Source organism: Pezoporus occidentalis, unplaced genomic scaffold (genome assembly GCF_034315485.1).
Source record: "Pezoporus occidentalis ecotype Australia unplaced genomic scaffold, CSIRO_AGI_Poc_V1 ctg29, whole genome shotgun sequence".
Classification (NCBI taxonomy): domain Eukaryota; kingdom Metazoa; phylum Chordata; class Aves; order Psittaciformes; family Psittacidae; genus Pezoporus; species Pezoporus occidentalis.
The window spans coordinates 3,168,110-3,185,799 of record NW_026914829.1 but is presented as its reverse complement, the minus strand read 5'-3'; the positions used below and the strand labels follow the sequence as shown (position 1 = coordinate 3,185,799).

Genomic DNA, 17,690 nt, shown 5'->3' with positions numbered 1-17,690 from the left:
TACAACATGTACACCCAACCTCATCACTTACATAATAACAACATTGCAAACTTCATCACTCCTCAAGAAAGAAAACACCATTCTGACCCAGTAGTGAGAGCTCACAAATTTAAAAACCAGGGATACTCATTTAGCTCCTAAACTAGCATTTTATTTTTTTTTTTTTAATATTTCAGCATTTTCAGGTTTGTTCATTTTTAACTGAGTTACTCTAATTTGAATAAGCCTACTTCTTTACCTTTCTTCTATCAGCACTCTAACAAGTTTCTCATTTCAGATGCACAGATTTATTTTTATTATACACACATGTATATGCACAGATGCAGACAGGCATATGTACATACTGCTGCAGGGAGAAGGTAGCAAAAAAAAAACCCAAACCCACAAAACTCCAGTTGAACCAACAAGGACTTGAGTGGCAAGATAGCAAAAGGCAGAAATAAGAAACTAAACAGCCTAGAGAGAGAAATCTCTGAAAGATGAAACTATGTTTGAGATGATCCACATGTAATAAGCTACATTTTATTATTTACTGCTTTTCACTTAAGTCCAATGTATTGCTCCTACCGTGATGCAGAAATTATTTATTTACATTGACAAAGTGATGACCTCCTCCCTTTATTCCTTGTGAGACTGGGTCTGAAACATTTGTATACAGAATTTATTGACTGACAATCTATTTGTAAGCTTGTAGGGAAAAAAAAAATCCCCACCAATTCTGTAACACGTTGAGAACTAATCATTAACCACTGGATTTTAAATAAGCTCTTATTAAAGATTTCTAGCACAGCTCTTATGAAGAGGAAGCTTATTTTGTCAAGAGTGTTCTCAAAATAGCATTCATGGGACACAATATAGGCATTTTGCTACCTGAACTTTGCTGCTAAGGCACATTTTGTACCATTCTTGCTCTCAGCAAGAATTTAGGGCCACTGTGTTCTGTACCATACAAGAAACCAGCTAGTAAGGCTGCTTCTCTTTTACTGCAGAGCAATTATTTTTATTTTTATTTTACTATTTTAAGCATAACTATTTTCATCCATTTGACTGACCAGGCTAGTGAGAGTGAACACAAATGCCTGCCTAGAATGACGTTTGAAAGGAAGGTCAGAGTACAGGTCCTCCCAGATAATGAAGCACATCCCAAATTTAACTTCAAGAGTCTTTTTACAACAGTAAAAAAGAGGAAATCTGTCCTTTGTGTGTTACGAAGCCAGGAGAGATGCTCTTCTTTCTAGATTCAGTAAGTACAGCATTATAGAAGTTTAGAGTCTTTATTTTGTAAGGATAATAGCATTCCTGTTCTCCTGTGTGCTCCAAGCCACCAAAACAAGTTTGCATGTGCTTCAATGAAAAAGTAGCGTTAAAAAAAGAGACCAGGTTAGCCATGTTTTACAAAACTGCCATTTGTAAAGATAAAAGCTTGCAAAATCTGTAAAAAGAAACCTTTTCTATATGATTTTTACTTATGAATTCAAGACGGCAGACTACTCTCTATATAATACTTTGTTACAAATATTCAGGTATTCCCTCCTAATACAAAATCATCACAGATTACAAGTAATTTAAAAATATAAAAGATGCTTAATTGTTTGTCTTGCTGCAGTAAAAATTTTAGGAAAAAATGACTGGAGCATTAAGTCAAGGTACTTTAACTGAATTGTGTTTTCCTCTGTTTCACTACACAGTGTGGCTATATACAATAAGGACAAAAAGAGTGTAAGAAGAACAGGAAACACTTCAGCAAATATCTCACCTTGGAAACGATGTCACAGTGCAAATAGCCTCATTTTCTTTAAGAACAGAACCGGCCTCTTGCCGTCTTTTCCTCATGTTGTCCTGCACAGTGTTGAATTCAGACATGGTTCCCCCATACGGATGCCCAGGCGTCCCTTCAATCATATAGCTTCCATATTCTGGTCGCCAGAGTGTTGGGTGGCTATAATGAAAGAATAGCCTCATTTAAATATTTCTGCAACTTCAAAAAAAAAAAAAAGAATGAATTATTTGTGAGAATTTCAGAAATGAATGCAACTCGCAAGAAAAATTTCCTAAATTTGATTATTCAATAGAGTAACACAATGCACTTTCCAATGTACCTCACCACCAGGAAGCGGTGAAAAGAAATTAAAACATAGTTTGGCAGTAGAAAGTATTGCTGTATAGTGTAACAAGTAGGATTTGCTATGTCAAGTTTCAGTCACTTTTAGTGTCTGTCTCAAGCTTTGTTCCTCGGCGTTTTAACTGAAACTGGAAAATACAGAACGCTCAACTGCTTTCACAGTACAAGGCAAGGCAAAAGTTATGCTCAATTTCTTCTTTCTACTGCCTGTGAATATCTGGTTTTGTTTCATAAATTTATCAGGTTAAGAAATTAAAAGAAGGTTGAGTGCATCTAGTCACCCCTGAAAAGTAATACCTTCCCATCCCCTCTGGGAAGCCATTCCACCTCTATGCAGCACACACTACAAAGACACAGTCACATCTCCCCTACTGTTTTTCTGGCAGTAGTAGTTTTGAGCCTAAAAGCTAAGGGTTTCCTTCCTGCAGGTAGTACTTCTACTGAGGAAAACAGGGAAGCCTTACTGGAAGATGAGGCTAAGGTACCTAGAAAGAAGCAGAAAGGCCCACGGAACAAAAGCCTTTCGTTACTACAGCAGTTTCTATGCTCCCGTTAAAGTGTGACCTGCTTTGGCTTTCTTCACCAAAAACACTTTGCTGTCTCTGGCTTTATTTCTCTGTGGCTATTGGTTAAAAGGTAATTCACAGTTCTCTAGCTAGTTGAAATCTCATTATTCTCCATGCGAGAGGATGGGGAAGAATTGCCCTGCCATCCTTACACTTACTTTCCTAATTCTGCCAAAAATGAGCGAGTGCTCCTACAGACAACAGGCTTCCACACACAGCCCTCACTTGTTCCTGCAGCCATGGATACAGGGGCAAGTGCACCCATGCATATGCTTTATGGGGCAGGGAAGGCCTAGTACCAAATTACTGTGTATACACAGACACAAAACCAGAGCAAGAAAAAATGAATACCAAACTGTAACTTCTGTGGGCTCACCATTACATCTTCCTTTCTTCCAAGGCATAACAAAACATGCATGGACTGCCTGCAAATGTGATCAAATCTTTCACTTCCTGCACCCCAGATTTATGTAAAAATATAGTTTTAGTGACAGCAAATTTGAAAGTTAACACTTTATGTACAGTACCATAACAGAAAAAAGTAAAAGAAGAAACAGGAAGCAGGTACTCACTTGGGATTTACCTTCTCCCCTTTGTCTTGCAGTGTTTGAAGAACTTCTTCACCACAGAGTGCCAAGCGCACTTTCTTATTCTCATGGTCAAATTTCACTAACATATATTCCACCTTGTAAATAATGAAAACAAAAAAACAATTAAATGGTCAGATTTTGTTCACAAACATGTTGGCACATAATTTTAAGGATTAAATAAAAAAACAAAATGGATGTCAGACTGAACTTTACGGAAGCTTAAAACCCATCATTAACCGAACACAGTAAACAGTACTGGAGATGGCAGCAGCAGGCTTATTTCATCTTGAATAAAGAATTAAAATTCCTTGAAATCAGCCTTGAAATTTTTTCCCCTCCATTTCCAGTTGTGGATATTTTGCGAAGAGATTTCTGAATTTGTATTTGCCTCCACATTATTTTTCAGACACAAAAAGAAATAAACCACCATGCAAGCCATGGGGGTTACCTACAAACACCTCTCTGTAACCCCAAGTTACAGTATCTGCTACTGACAAAAAACCCAGTCATTCTACAAACAAGACTCATTTACATTCATCACTCATTGGAGCTATTTAAGGCTAGCATGATGCCTCGTGTACACCATGACTGTTACAGACATCATCAGTCCTGCTATTAACACACTCCAGCTTTCATCACAGCATAGGGGGCTCCACCCCTTCTTGATTTCAGCTTTGTTGCCACCTTCTCTTTCCCTCCTACCCAGCAGCACTCCTTGCCCCAGACCACTGCCTACTTGTCCCTGTACCTGCTCCAGGGTGCAAGCCACACTCAATCCAAGAAGTCACTAACAACAGCAGTGCTGCGTCCCAGCATTGGCAAATAAGCTGTTTCCATAACAGCTTATCTGAAAGCAGCCAAACCTGGAACACCCTCATGTCAAACTTCCTAATCTCCATGCACACTTGCTATCAAAGCTCCCAAAAAGACTTTTAGAGTGCTACTCAGTATAACAAGCCAACAGCTGCCTGCACCTTGTAGCCTTTCAGTATTATTGATACAATCTATTTCCTAACACCTATTTGGCAGGGGATGCTCTGCACTGTTCTGGAAAATATGAAAGACAAAACAGCCCCCAAGTGCAATGTGTTGTCTACCACATGAAAGCAGAAGTCATACATGGAAATGAATCACAAGGGTACTGGTTTTGAAAACCCCTGACTGGATCAGCAGTGATATACAGTGCCTTTTGTTGGAGGCTCTGAAACTGGTGCCTCCAAGACTTCCACAACTCATCTCTTACAGACATCAGCATGTGGTTAAGAATTCAAGCTGCAGTTCCACAGCTAGAACCTGTCACAGATTTTGCACTGTATTCCTCAGTTTGGTTTTCACACACTGCCTAGAGCTGCAACCAGCCGTACTTAACCAAACACCATCTCTCCAGCCCCGGGAGTTCAGACTCATGCAAGATGATGATGTTAAAGTTGCAGCATACCAACTCATGGCAACTTCTGTTTGGTACAGAAGTCTGATGCATACAGGAAAACAGCTTGCCAAAACACAGGGAACTTGCACGGTGTTTTCCAGCACACTGTAAGTGGATTTGTGGGCTTTGTGTTCTTTGGTTGCTTCCGTGTTCATGACAGAATTATTGCTTGCTACCCGTGACTACAAATATAATCCTCTGTTGGGATTTGCGATTAAATCACCAGCAGCATTATCCAAGAGTGTATGTAATTCTACAGAGTCTGAATAGACAGACACTCTGGAGGGACTCATTCAGCAGTTACACTTGTTTTCTATATTGTTTTAAGATCAAATTTTAATCCCCTAAAGAAAACCAGTGACTTCTAGTTTCTGTGCAAGACAGCATTTTGTGGTTTGTGTGTATTATTCCACAATGATCTACTTGAACTAAATACAGACTACAGTCAACCAGGACACATTCTAGTACTGATTTAGTTATTATCTACCAGTCTCTCCAGCCTGACCCATGATTATTGGAAAAAATAGTGCTTATTCTCACACCTTCCAGTTACCACCACATTCAACATCATCTGTTCCTGCTTTGGGAAAGCATCCTCCTCACTCGGACCCAGCCTAAACTAGAGGAGGTACACAACCACACAGATCTCCGAGTCATACAGATGCACGCATGAATGGGCATCAAGCCCACCGCATGCCTGGCCTCGTACCATGCCATCCAACCGCACAACACCCACATGGATGGGCAGCAGAAAGGAAGGCAAAGGAGTTGCAGCCACCTTTGAGAGATCCCAAAGCTGGACATCTGTCCACCATTACATGAGTATATTACTATGATTAGCCTCCTGTCTTAAAAAACCCTCCCCAAATATAACTGCAATGAGCTGGTGGTGAGAACACTCTGCTTCTCTATAAACCGCATTACAAGTTCCACAAAAGAAAATAAGCCAGAAGTGTAAAGAAGTATTAAGCCAAGAAGGTAAAACCAAAGAAATCAAGATGTTTCATAATCCAAGTGCTGTAGTGAATATATTGCATTTATGCATCTAGCTTTAGAAACAGCTACTACTCTTGCCTCCGGAAACATTGACTAATCTTCAAAGCTGTCTTAACACACAGAAGATCTGCCATTAATTTTAATGAGAAAAGAAAAAAAATCTTCAGACAGCTGCCAACAATTCCAAGTAACCCGCAGAGTATCATGCCAACAGAGGGACTGCCTGAATGGGCATCCTTAAAAAATTTAGTTTAAGCTCATCAAAAGGTTTAGCCTGCAGCTAGAAAGAGAGAAACAAATTCAGAGTTCACACATTTTCACGTTTAACTTCAGCTCGTCATTCCCAGACTTCTCACATGTTTTCTACCCACAGTTAAGTTCTGAGGATTGCAGCCAAGTTGAAAGCATCAGCATGCCTGGCAGAGCTTCGAGTCTGAAAGCCAAGTATGTGGGGTTTCACCTAGCATTTAGAATTCATCATTTTGCCAAGCTCTTCAGAGTTAGCTTTTCTCCAATTTTAACTAGCCTCCCTAGCAAACATCCGAATACATGTCAGGTCAAATTATCGATGCAGATGGCTGACAAGAAGTCCTGCTGAGAGCCAGCTAGGAAAGTGCACCCTACCATGGCAAGAAAGGTGGCCACTTCGGACCTGCACGCCCAGCTGCTGCCTGCACCATGCAGCAAACCCTGTGCATCTCTGTCCTCTGGCTGGCACGTGCTGCAAGGCTGCTGAGGACAGGAGGTGGACACCCCGTTTCTCCCTGCAGACAGACATGCTCAGCACTGCTTCAGTGTGCCAACCTCTCCAACCAGCCCAGAGAAGGAGCATCAGTTTTGCCAGCAAGGTTGCAAAGCAAAAGCTGTAAATCCACATACCCACACAGAGCATGCCTAAAAAAAATTGTTCAAAGTTAAATGCAGTAAAAAAAAACAAATAAATTCTAAGTCAAAGCAAATAATAAGAGTATAACAGATCTGTGAGCCAACACAAAGAAAAACTATTCTTTACAGGTTTCCTTCCTCTCAACTACCAACTTGCAATGTACTGCACCTTCAGAGTACTTCCACATCAGCTCTGCTTCACTGCTGTAGGAGTATGCACCATTAGTGCATTCTGTCTTGCCAACAGAACAGCACCCGTAACAGCATTACTTTGCTTGTTATGATTACTTCTCACAGTCTGCTACCAAGGAAATTCTGAGCTTCTGAAAACTCTTTGATGTTGCCTCTGTAAATACAACCACAAGCAAGTCCTTGAAGCCCCTCAGCTGGGAAGGATCCAAACCACTCTCCATGCATTAAGCCAAACAGTTGTGCTGGACTTGCCCAGTGGCAAAGTGTAAGATGATTGTTTTCTGGAAACGGGTAAACATGCCTGAAATGGTGTCTGAATGCCCAAGTTATTTGACCATAATTACACATACTGTTTCACACTACTTAAAACTGACTTTAAGAGTCAAGTGACTCTTTAGCAGCAATTCTACCACATCCCACATAGTATCACTGTCCAAATCCTTGTCTTGGCAGTGGCCTGCTTTCTAGTATCAAAGCCCTTTCTCACATACTCAACACCATCATGCTAAGTACAGCGGGAACAAAACCTACCTAATAGTTGAGAGTGAAGCCTCTGCTCTAGAGTTAATGTTAAAATCCTTTTGACGTTCCAAGAATTTGCCACACGGCATTTCTGCATATGCAAACACGGGCAAGCAGTCTGGACTTTGGTAAGCTCAAAAGGTGCTGAGATTACATAGTAGAGGAAAATAGTTTAAGAATGATGATCCATGATCTGAAGATAAGTTTTTCTGAGAGGAAAGAAATGCAAGTCTGTATCCTCTCTACATGTGAAAATCAGTTCCCTGAATTTACCTTTTACCACACTCCTGGTCATCTATCTCACCTGTGGATGCCCCATTACTGGAAGTGTTTAAGGCCAGGTTGGATGGGGCTGTTGAGCATGGAAGTGGAAAACGCCACTGCCCACTGCAGGGGGCAGTCAACTAGATGATCTTTAAGGTCTCTTACAACCCAAAGCGTTCTGCAATTCTAAAAGAGGCCTGATCACATGGGACTTACGTACCACTGCTGTTCCTCAAGGACAATCTTATTGACAGTTTCTTTCTCCGTCCACTGGACAACTATTGCCACATATACCTGGGGCAATTATTAGCAGCCTCCTCATACGTACCCTCCTTCAGGCCTGGAGAAGAGCGTGCAACAAGCTCACTGCCCTGGACTTCAAAAGAGCAGACTTTGGCCTCTTCAGGAACCTGCTTAGTAAGGTTCCATGGGATACAGCCCTAGAGGGCAGAGGGGCCCAAGATTGTTGGTTGATATTCAAGGATCACCTGCTACAAGCCCAGGAGTGTTGCATCCCAACCAGAAGGAAGTGCAGCAGGAGGGCCAGGAGACCTCCTTGGATGGATAAGGAGCTCCTGAGGAAACTTCAAATGAAAAAAGAGGCTTACAATAAGTGGAAGCAAGGACAGGTGGCATGGGAAGAGTACAGGGATGTTGTCCGGGAACCTAGGGACCAGGTTAGGAAAGCTAAGGCCCAGTTAGAATTAAACTTAGCTACAGGTATTAATGCATGAAGACCTTGCACCCACTGTAGGAGAAGATCTGGTTCGAGACCATTTTAAAAATCTGAACGTACACAAGTCCATGGGACCTGATGAGATCCATCCACGGGTCCTGAAGGAGCTGGCAAATGAAGTTGCTAAGCCACTGGCCATCATATTTGAGAAATCATGGCAGTCAGGTGCAGTCCCCGATGACTGGAAAAAGGGAAATATAACCCCCATTTTCAAGAAGGGGAAAATGGATGACCCAGGGAATTACAGACCAGTCAGTCTCACCTCTGTGCCTGGCAAAATCTTGGAGCAGATCTCCTGGAAGGCATGCTAAGGCACATGAAAAACAACAAGGTGCTTGGTGACAGCCAGCATGGCTTCACTAAGGGGAAATCCTGCCTGACCAATTTGGTGGCCTTCTATGATGGGGCTACAGAACTGATGGACAGGGGTAGAGCAGTTGATGTCATCTACCTGGACTTGTGTAAAGCGTTCGACACTGTCCCACAAGACATCCTTGTCTCTAAATTGGAGAGAAATCAATTTGATGGATGGGCCACTCAGTGTATAAAGAACTGGCTGGATGGCCGCACACAAAGAGTTGTGGTCAATGGCTCAATATCCAGCTGGAGACCAGTAACGAGTGGTGTCCCTCAGGGATCGGTGTTGGGACCAGTCTTGTTCAACATCTTTGTCGGTGACATGGATAGTGGGATTGAGTGCACCCTCAGCAAGTTTGCCGATGACACCAAGCTGTGTGGTTCGGTTGATACGCTGGAAGGAAGGAATGCCATCCAGAGGGACCTTGACACACTTGTGAGGTGGGCTGATGCCAACCTCATGAAGTTTAACCATGCCAAGTGCAAGGTCCTACACCTGGGTCGGAGCAATCCCAGGCACAGCTACAGGTTGAGCAGAGAAGAGATTCAGAGCAGCCCTGCAGAGAAGGACTTGGGGGTGTCGGTTGATGAGAAAATGAACATGGGCCGGCAGTGTGTGCTTGCAGCCCAGAAAGCCAACTGAATTCTGGGCTGCATCAAAAGGAGCGTGACCAGCAGGTTGAAGGAGGTGATCCTGCCCCTCTACTCTGCTCTTGTGAGACCTCACTTGGAGTTTTGTATGCAGTTCTGGTATCCTCAACATAAAAAGGACATGGAACTGTTGGAACAAGTCCAGAGGATGGCCAGGAGGATGATCAGGGAACTGGAGCACCTCCCATATGTAGACAGGCTGAGGAAGTTGGGGCTTTTCATCCTGGAGAAGAGAAGGCTGCGTGGAGACCTCATAGCAGCCTTCCAGTATCTGAAGGGGGCCTATAGGGATGCTGGAGAAGGACTCTTCATTAGGGACTGTAGTGACAGGACAAGGGGTAATAGGTTAAAACTTAAACAGGAGAAGTTTAGATTGGCTATAAGGAAGAAGTTCTTTACTGTAATGGTGGTGAGGCACTGGAATGGGTTGCCCAGGGAGGTTGTGAATGTTCCATTCCTGGCAGTGTTCAAGGCCAGGTTGTACGAGGCTTTGGGTGGTATGATTTAGAGTAAGGTGTCCCTCCCCACAGCAGGGGGGTTGGAACTAGATGATCTTAAGGTCCTTCCCAACCCTAACTATTCTATGATTCTATATTTATGTATACAGTAGAAAATAAAATTGAGGTGAACTTTCTTGTCAAGAGCATCAAAGAAACAAAGCGCTTTTCACTAGTTATTAAGCTTCATTATAGCGAAAATAAAAACCCTAGTTCCCACACCCATTTAGTGGTCAGCTAATACACTATTAAAATATCCTGTATCATTCAAATGATACCCTACAGAAGAACAAAGTTTTAATAACCCAACTTCATTAAAGAACCTCTTCCACAAGTTTTGAGTGTTAAGTTGGAAAAAGCAGATTTCTTCCACAGGTATGCATAACTCTGATGAACATAAAGCATAACAGTAAAGATGTTTTTTTAAATACAGTTATTTTCTCACCACTGCTGTGTGAAATCATGGAGCCACAGGAATAACCAACTGGTATTGTACCTTTCATGAGAAGTTTACTGGCCCACAAAGGTGAATGTAAGCCCTGAGGGAGCAGATTTCAGAGAAAAACAAGTCTGGAAGTGCCACAGAGGCCATTCCTATGCCTATAATATGAGCTATTTCTATGCCTATAATGTGGCCGTTCCTAGCTGGCACATCCCCAAACCACATACACTGGCACATGGATGAGCCACTTCCATGCTCATAAGATTACTATGGGTGTTCTCTGCACAAAACCAATTTAAAGTTATCTGCCATAAACAGCAGAACCAAGGTTCAAATTTACTTCCCAAAGTTCTTAATTTTGATCCAGCAGATTGAAGGGGTACAATCCAATGAACAAGGCAGCTTCCAGCTCCACATGAGACCAACTCCCAGAGACCATGCCCTAAAAACAAAACACAGCTAATATTTTATATTACATTGACAATAAGCAAAAAAACTAAGAACTTCTATGCCACATTAAAGACAATCATAGATAACGAAAAGGAGGAGGATGCACAGGCTCTCATCACAACGATACACAGCCAGCCCCAGCTAAGTGCTCAGGCCCATTCCCCCTCCCACTTGCCAATGTCAGGGTTGCAGATTTTCTTTTGCATGATAGAATGTGACTAGAGGATGCCCTGTGCCACGCATACCACAAACCAGGAAGCTGGATTATTAAAAACTAGAATCTAGAGGTTATAACCATTTGCGTGCATCTAAAGATGTGGCACATTAGAGAGCAGAGTGTCTCTGACTGCTGTACCATGTAACACCTAAGGTTAACAGTGTTTTTAAAAAAAAGATACTAGGGTAATGTTAACTTTAGATTTCTACAGCAAAGGCAACTTTGACACTCACTTGTGAATGTTCATACATTTAAAACAGAAAAGGAGTTTTTTTGGCACAACAATATTTTCTGTTCCACACAGGCTAGATGTTTTTATGTACTATTAAAAGATCACTTGATCAACTGTGAAACAGGATGCTGCAAGCTTCTAAGTTACCTCTTGCATCAGAAAGCAAGACCACAAAAAACACCCCAACACCAAACAAGAAATATCAACAACCAAAAAAAAAAAGAAAACCCACAAAAAAATCATTCTTGCAACTCACCCTTTCTCACGCTGTTAACTAAAATAAGGTGGCTGTACAGCAAGAAGAGGAAGCCCTGTGGCAAAAGAGGAATTGCAATAGACAACAATACCGTGACAAGACCATAGCAATTCACTTGACATCCACAGAAAGACATTCACTGTAAACAGAATATTTATCATAAATATACAAACAGCAGACAATTTAAGCTTTGAGATCAGGAAGGAGGAAATCAATGCTTACAACGGGGATGGTTACTACTTATGACAAACTGCAGCTTGTTTAGGAAAAAAAAAAATCACCAACCAACCAAAGAAAAAAACCAAAACAAACAAAAAAAACACCACCCTTTCCAAACTGCTTTCAACTGAATTACAAAACTAGCTTTTGAAAAACCACCCCACTATAATTTACAGCAAGTCCTGTACTGTCATATGCACAACACATCCAGCAGCAAAGCTTACAGGTACATCAGAGGTGCTGCACTGCAACCTCATCACCTGGCCATGGAAGAACAGAGCTGAAGCAAAATAATCAGTTATTGGGGAGGTCACCATATCATACACATTTTGAGAGCTAGAGGGTTTAGATGTAATTCGGTTTAGGTTTTCCCTGACACGAAGACTAAAGCTGGGAAGAAAAACTAGTTTCAGGATTGTGAGCCAAAGCATCTAGTGAAGGAATAAACATGGAGACTCTTCAAGGGTACCTATCTTGTTCAAGTCAAGATTTAAGGAGTTGCATTTGCATGCATGAGTGTACTCATTTGAGAGGCTGCATATATACACTCAAGGCTGTCAAGCAGCATGAGCTGATGCATTAACATCATACATTCAGACCCTTCCCCAGAAATGCCACTATGATAAATAACAGGTGCAGCTACAAAACATCAAGAAAGCACTAAATCTATCCGTAAACAATCAATGCACTGTCCCTTTATTTAACCAAATAAAGCTCAGAGAGAGAGGATGAACAGGCAGACATGCGATAAACAACCAGATGATTCATGAGTGCTGCTTCCCCACATGCGGTAAGCAGGGAAGTACATCGATTAAGACAGCTCCCATTCAGATGCATCTACACATGCCATGTTTGGCAGGAGCCCTCATGAGGAATTTCTGCATGAAAGAAACTCAAAACCACATTCTGTTTGGGGAATTTTGCTGGGGGAGGAGGAGACTAAAAGTGATTGTCTTAAAATGACAAAAGCTCAGAAGTAACGAACAATTTTGGAAGACATCAGGCTATGTTGGCTTTATTATAATCATGAGATTCCCATAAAAACCTTCAAAATACAGCAATTTCTGCACTCCATATATTGCAGCAATTTGTACAAAGTGAGAATGCGAGATCACCAGGATACTGATGATGACTTTGTATAATGACCTGGCTGATTAATTTCTTTTCAATAAGATCTATTACCAACAGCCAGGAAAATCAAACAACTATTTTTGGTGATTCTATTTTATAATACATACAGTAAAAAGCTAGCAAAAAGTTTCAGATGAACATTAAAGAAGCCCCATGAGTCACTTGACAATTATCTAAGTGGTTTGGATAGAGGGACATACATCTTGCAGCATGTGGAGTTTAAAGAAACCACAATAGGTTGTCTGTTCTTGTTGCCCGTGTAAGTGTGTCTCTCTGCTGCAAAACTATCATGCAGCATCTTGTTCCACAGAACATCTAAGCTTTGTAAAGTAAGAAATTATCTTAAAGGGACATCTGCTGCCTCTCCGTTCTATCAGGTTAGGCAAATTTCTTGCAAAATGAGAAAAGGACATCACCTTTCCTGTACACCACAATGCTCTCTGAACCTACAGCTTCTTTTATCAGTCATGGTCCTTTCTTACCTCTGCTTGACCTTTTCCACACGTATGCGTGTCTTTCACCAAACTTCACTGTCATATTTTAGCAGAAAGATGACCAAAACTCCACCTGTGTAAATGAGGGTTAGTAGCTGAACTTATTTTATGCTGCTGGTGAGCTAGATTCACCACTGTCATAAAATGCCCTAGACTTCATTGCTGGTTTTAAATGGCTGACAAACAGGAGCCTCATGCTGTGTGCATCTGAACCCAAACCCATTTCCTTAAGATGGAGCTTGTTATTTTACCATTTTGAAGTTCTGCAGACTGTAACACAACACTGATGGTATCATTTACACATTTCTACTGCCTTATAAAAAAAAAAAAAAGCAAAACAAAACCATGCAGGCTGTAAAGTGCAGCAGGACATTAATGCAATAGCTAGGTACCTGGGAAGAATCATTCAAAAGGAAAAGCAGCTTTTTTCACAGCGCACCCTTTCATTAGGAAGAAGGAAAAGGCTTGAAAGAGTCTTGCATCTTCTAATCAGAGGCCACACCTCTGGGAGATTCTGGTAAAAAACTTCCAGCCTCTCACAGAACCTGAGAGGGGTTGCTTCGCTTCTTGCATGAGTAAGGGCTGAATAACAAATGTTCATTTTAGTTTTTAAAACATTTATAAGATATGATTAAAAAACTAATGGATAAGGAAGGGAATGAATCTCAAGTAGAGAAGAAAGACCAAAAGAAGTTGTTTTTTTTTTTTAAAAAAAAACAGCTAACAGACAAGCAGTGGAGTGGCACATTTTTCACACTGCCTCATACAATTTATTATCAAACCCATTTTAAAGGCCTCCAAATTTCATTTAGTTTCCATGAAGAAAACAACTTTCTAAAAGCCAAAGATGCTTATTGTGTGCTATGTCCCAACACTGACAGGAACAGTCTGATACGCAACAAAAGGGTCATTATGTCCAATTTCACTAAACAAGGCTGGGCAAGTCATTTACATATACTTTCAAATAAAACCGTCATGTTTTGCCCATGCTTGCTTTCTACACCCCTCCCTCTGAGCAGATCTCCCTCCAGCATGCCTTTCTCAACATTTTCCTCCTTATTCTTTACTGTTTCTTTGTCCCTGTCAGTTTTCCTTTTTCAGCTCTTCTTGCTTGTATTGTTTCTTCCCAGTCCAGGTAAGTGTCCATCCTGGAAAACAACCAACCTGTCCCATTTAGCAGCAAAACAGACTGCAGAATACAAGTACTACATGCATGCATGAATACATATGTATAGGTAGTTATGCGTGAAGTGTCACAATTCATACACTTGTGTGCGTGGTCAGCACAAAGCAATGGCAGTGAGCCTAGCCAAGGGCCAACCATTCCACTTGTCTGATCCGAGCATCCACATTAAGCTGCAAAGTGAAATTTAAGCAACATCCGTCAGCTAGAGGAATGCAATCATCAGACAAGAGGCACTGAACAGCACAGGAGACTGGTAATGTGTTGGCAGAGGAGAGAGCTTTTTGGGACAAAAGCTGGGAAGCAGCAGAATAGGCTTTGCCTTACTCTCAAAACCCATTTAAACTCTTTTGGTACCACTAACATCTGCCAAGCTGCACAAATGAATTGTTTCACATAATACCTACTAACTCTACTGGAGCTTTAAAACCCAGTACAGAAAAAGTGCAGATTTTTGCATTTGCTGCACAAAATACTAATAATGACTGCTACTCTGCAAATACAAACATAAGCATATGTTGTTGGGTGGGACTGGATGATGAAAACACAAGGAGACTGTGAGACCTTACTGATTAGTGTAATGGGGTCTTATCAGCAGATCTAACTGTTGCCCAACTTTCGCAGGCATTAAGGCAAGGATAATAAGGAAGGGCTTGCTGAGGGATAATGAGACAGTTCCATAGTCAGGAGAAGCCAAGCATAAACAGGGAGGCCAACTGTCAGTTTTAAATGAGGCAGAAGGATGATTAAGATACAAAAGACCTTTACTTGCAAACACAGCTTCAAAGAGACCTTTAGAAAGATTTTATTTTTTTAACCAAGTCTTACTCTCTGCCACACTCACATCTGTAAGTTTTGGGTTTTGTTGCTTTTTGGTGTGTTTTGTTTTTTTTTTTTTTTACCATTGCAAAGGCTTCATGGTTGTGGAAAACAGAGCAAAAAGAAACCTGCCCCCAGGAAAGGCAACAGCTCTTGGTTCTACTAATCCTGAAAGCAAGAAGATAACTGACTTTTCAACAGGCAACAGAACCAGTGTTTTGACCTTTCCAGCTCTTAGTCAGGGGAATATGGGAGCACTAGGGAATGTTGCCCTACTATGAAAGTTGTGATGCTGCCTTGCTTTCTTGAAAACAAATGCCACCATCCTACTAACACTTTCAAGCCTCAACACTTTTGCCTAGCACCCAAGAAACAGAAAGTGTATGATCATTCCCCACAGTTTCATGCCCTGGGACCACAGGGAAGGTTATAAGCACCCCAAAGGACCATCACAATTCTATAATGAGCCTTACAGCACACATTGAGAAGTGGAGTCCTGTTGAAAAACAGATCCGAAGAAAAAGCTCGTTCTATACTCTAAAGCAAACACAGGATTTCTTTTTCACAATGGCATCAGCTAGATGGGGACAATCTTTCCAGATTCACACATCTGCCCTGAAAGACAAACTCAGGATGTGCTAAGAAATTTGAAGCAGTCCCTTTAAAAATAAAGTTTAAAAAAAAAAAACAAAAAAACAACCAAAAACCTTTCACCAAACAGTGTCTCAGAAGCATCTCTTGAACACAGAAACAATTGTTAATTCTGATTTAATCTCTACCATTATAGAGGGCTGTTATCTTCATTCTTGACATCTATCTTCAAGAGGTTTTTAAAACAACAAAACACCCTCAGGCTGTGACTTTATACATGAAGGTCAAAGTACACAAAAGGCTTTTTATGAAAATTGTCCAATTAGTAGATCCATCTAAGCTGCATGTAAATGTGGCGCCATTTTCTAATAACTAGGTATTTGAGAGGGAAAAACAGAAAACAAGTTTACCTCTTTCCCCACTTGCCTGTCTACAGCACAGCCAAAATAAGTTATGGAGACAGGTATGCTTTTTTGTTTGCACAAGAAGAGCAGGCTGGCAGCAAGTATGTGATACATTAACACACTCCTAAATGTTGTTTTACATAAAAAAAATAAATTGCATAATACAGTATAATAAAAATAAGTAGCCACACCTGAGCTTATTCCCATTTGCGAAAATCAGAGGTAGGTGATAAACTGGGTTACTTCTCAGTGTTCACAGGCATTTCAAATATTGCTCTTACCTTCTTATCAGAATTGTGGCTGTAATGATAGTAATCATACTGCTCTTAAAATTCTGCCTCTTGCCATACTGGGTATGACAGAAGAAATCTGAATCTCCTTAAACATAACACACCACCATTTACCAGTCAGTTCTGCTTGCCTCCTTCCTCCACATACCCCTGCTACCTTCTTCACATTAAGCAGAACTTGCTGGATCTCACAGTGAAGCAGAGGAAGCTCTGAGTAAATGAATCACCCTAGAAAACTGAACAGGAGAAGAGTTTTCTGCTGGGTTAAGTTCTTGAACTCACATAGCCAATAACAATGCAAGGAAGGCAGAAGAAACACAAGCCTGGAGCAAGAAGGAAGCTGAACCTACTTGCTTGTGGATCAGCCCTAGCTATCTTGTGAAATTTCACCCTGAGAAAGCAAGGACAAGTAGAAAGTAGTGCCCATTGAAAAATGAGTATCCCATCGTAAAGATTAATGAGAAACCCCCCCAAGCTAAGTCTCAGAGGAATAGGAAGGCTCTGCCCCATCTATATTCCTGAACTTCGGACTATTTGTGAGGCTCTTCTATCAGCATAACTCCAGTCATACATGAGATGAAAGGACACAGAGAAGTCAGATATGGATTTAAACTTCCTGAGCCCACATTACTGACTGCAAAACCCTTCAGTGCAGACTAGACATGCTGGCAGCATTAGTCCCCTTACAGGACATATTTTTAGTAGCCAAGCCCTTACCTAGTCCTCTTGAAAGTAGCTCCTGTGCTCCAGTGCTTGCCTTGTTCAGTTGTGTGAGATACGACACTAGTTCCTTAAAGAACAACAGACTTTAATAATTAAGGTCTCTCTTGGTGCTCAATGGAACAGCATTTTCCTCTGACAAAGAGCATCTGTGAAAACCTGTTGTTACCGCTGGATAGTTTTCTCAGAAATGCCTTTGTCATTCAGAAACGAAATGGAGCACAAACCAGAGATGCACAGAGAAGCCCCCATGTTGCTCACTTCCCACTCTGCTCTTTGAACTCCCCTGCAGTCACATCACAAACACCTCAAAGAAACATGCTGGACCACACCAGCACCATGATGAAGAACGGCTACTAGGGCAGCACATCCAAAGCTACTGGCTGTCTCCAGGGAAAGCTGGGACCCTTGGGAAATCCTGATCAACAGAGGGAG

At 41.4% G+C, this 17,690-nt stretch overlaps 1 protein-coding gene across 3 annotated transcripts in view; it reads right to left on the bottom strand.

Moving 5' to 3' along the window:
* The window catches only part of GCLC (glutamate-cysteine ligase catalytic subunit), a 34,651-nt gene that overhangs the window by 15,906 nt on the left and 1,055 nt on the right, over positions 1-17,690 (bottom strand). For 2 of the 3 annotated variants that reach the window (XM_062626178.1, XM_062626179.1), the window contains exons 2-3: positions 3,261-3,373; positions 1,757-1,939 (exon numbers count right to left, since the gene is read on the bottom strand). In XM_062626178.1, coding sequence (XP_062482162.1) covers positions 1,757-1,939; positions 3,261-3,373 — 296 coding nt within the window. Of the gene's footprint in view, positions 1-1,756; positions 1,979-3,260; positions 3,380-17,690 lie in introns of those variants that run through there. The other variant, XM_062626180.1, reaches the window with a different exon arrangement.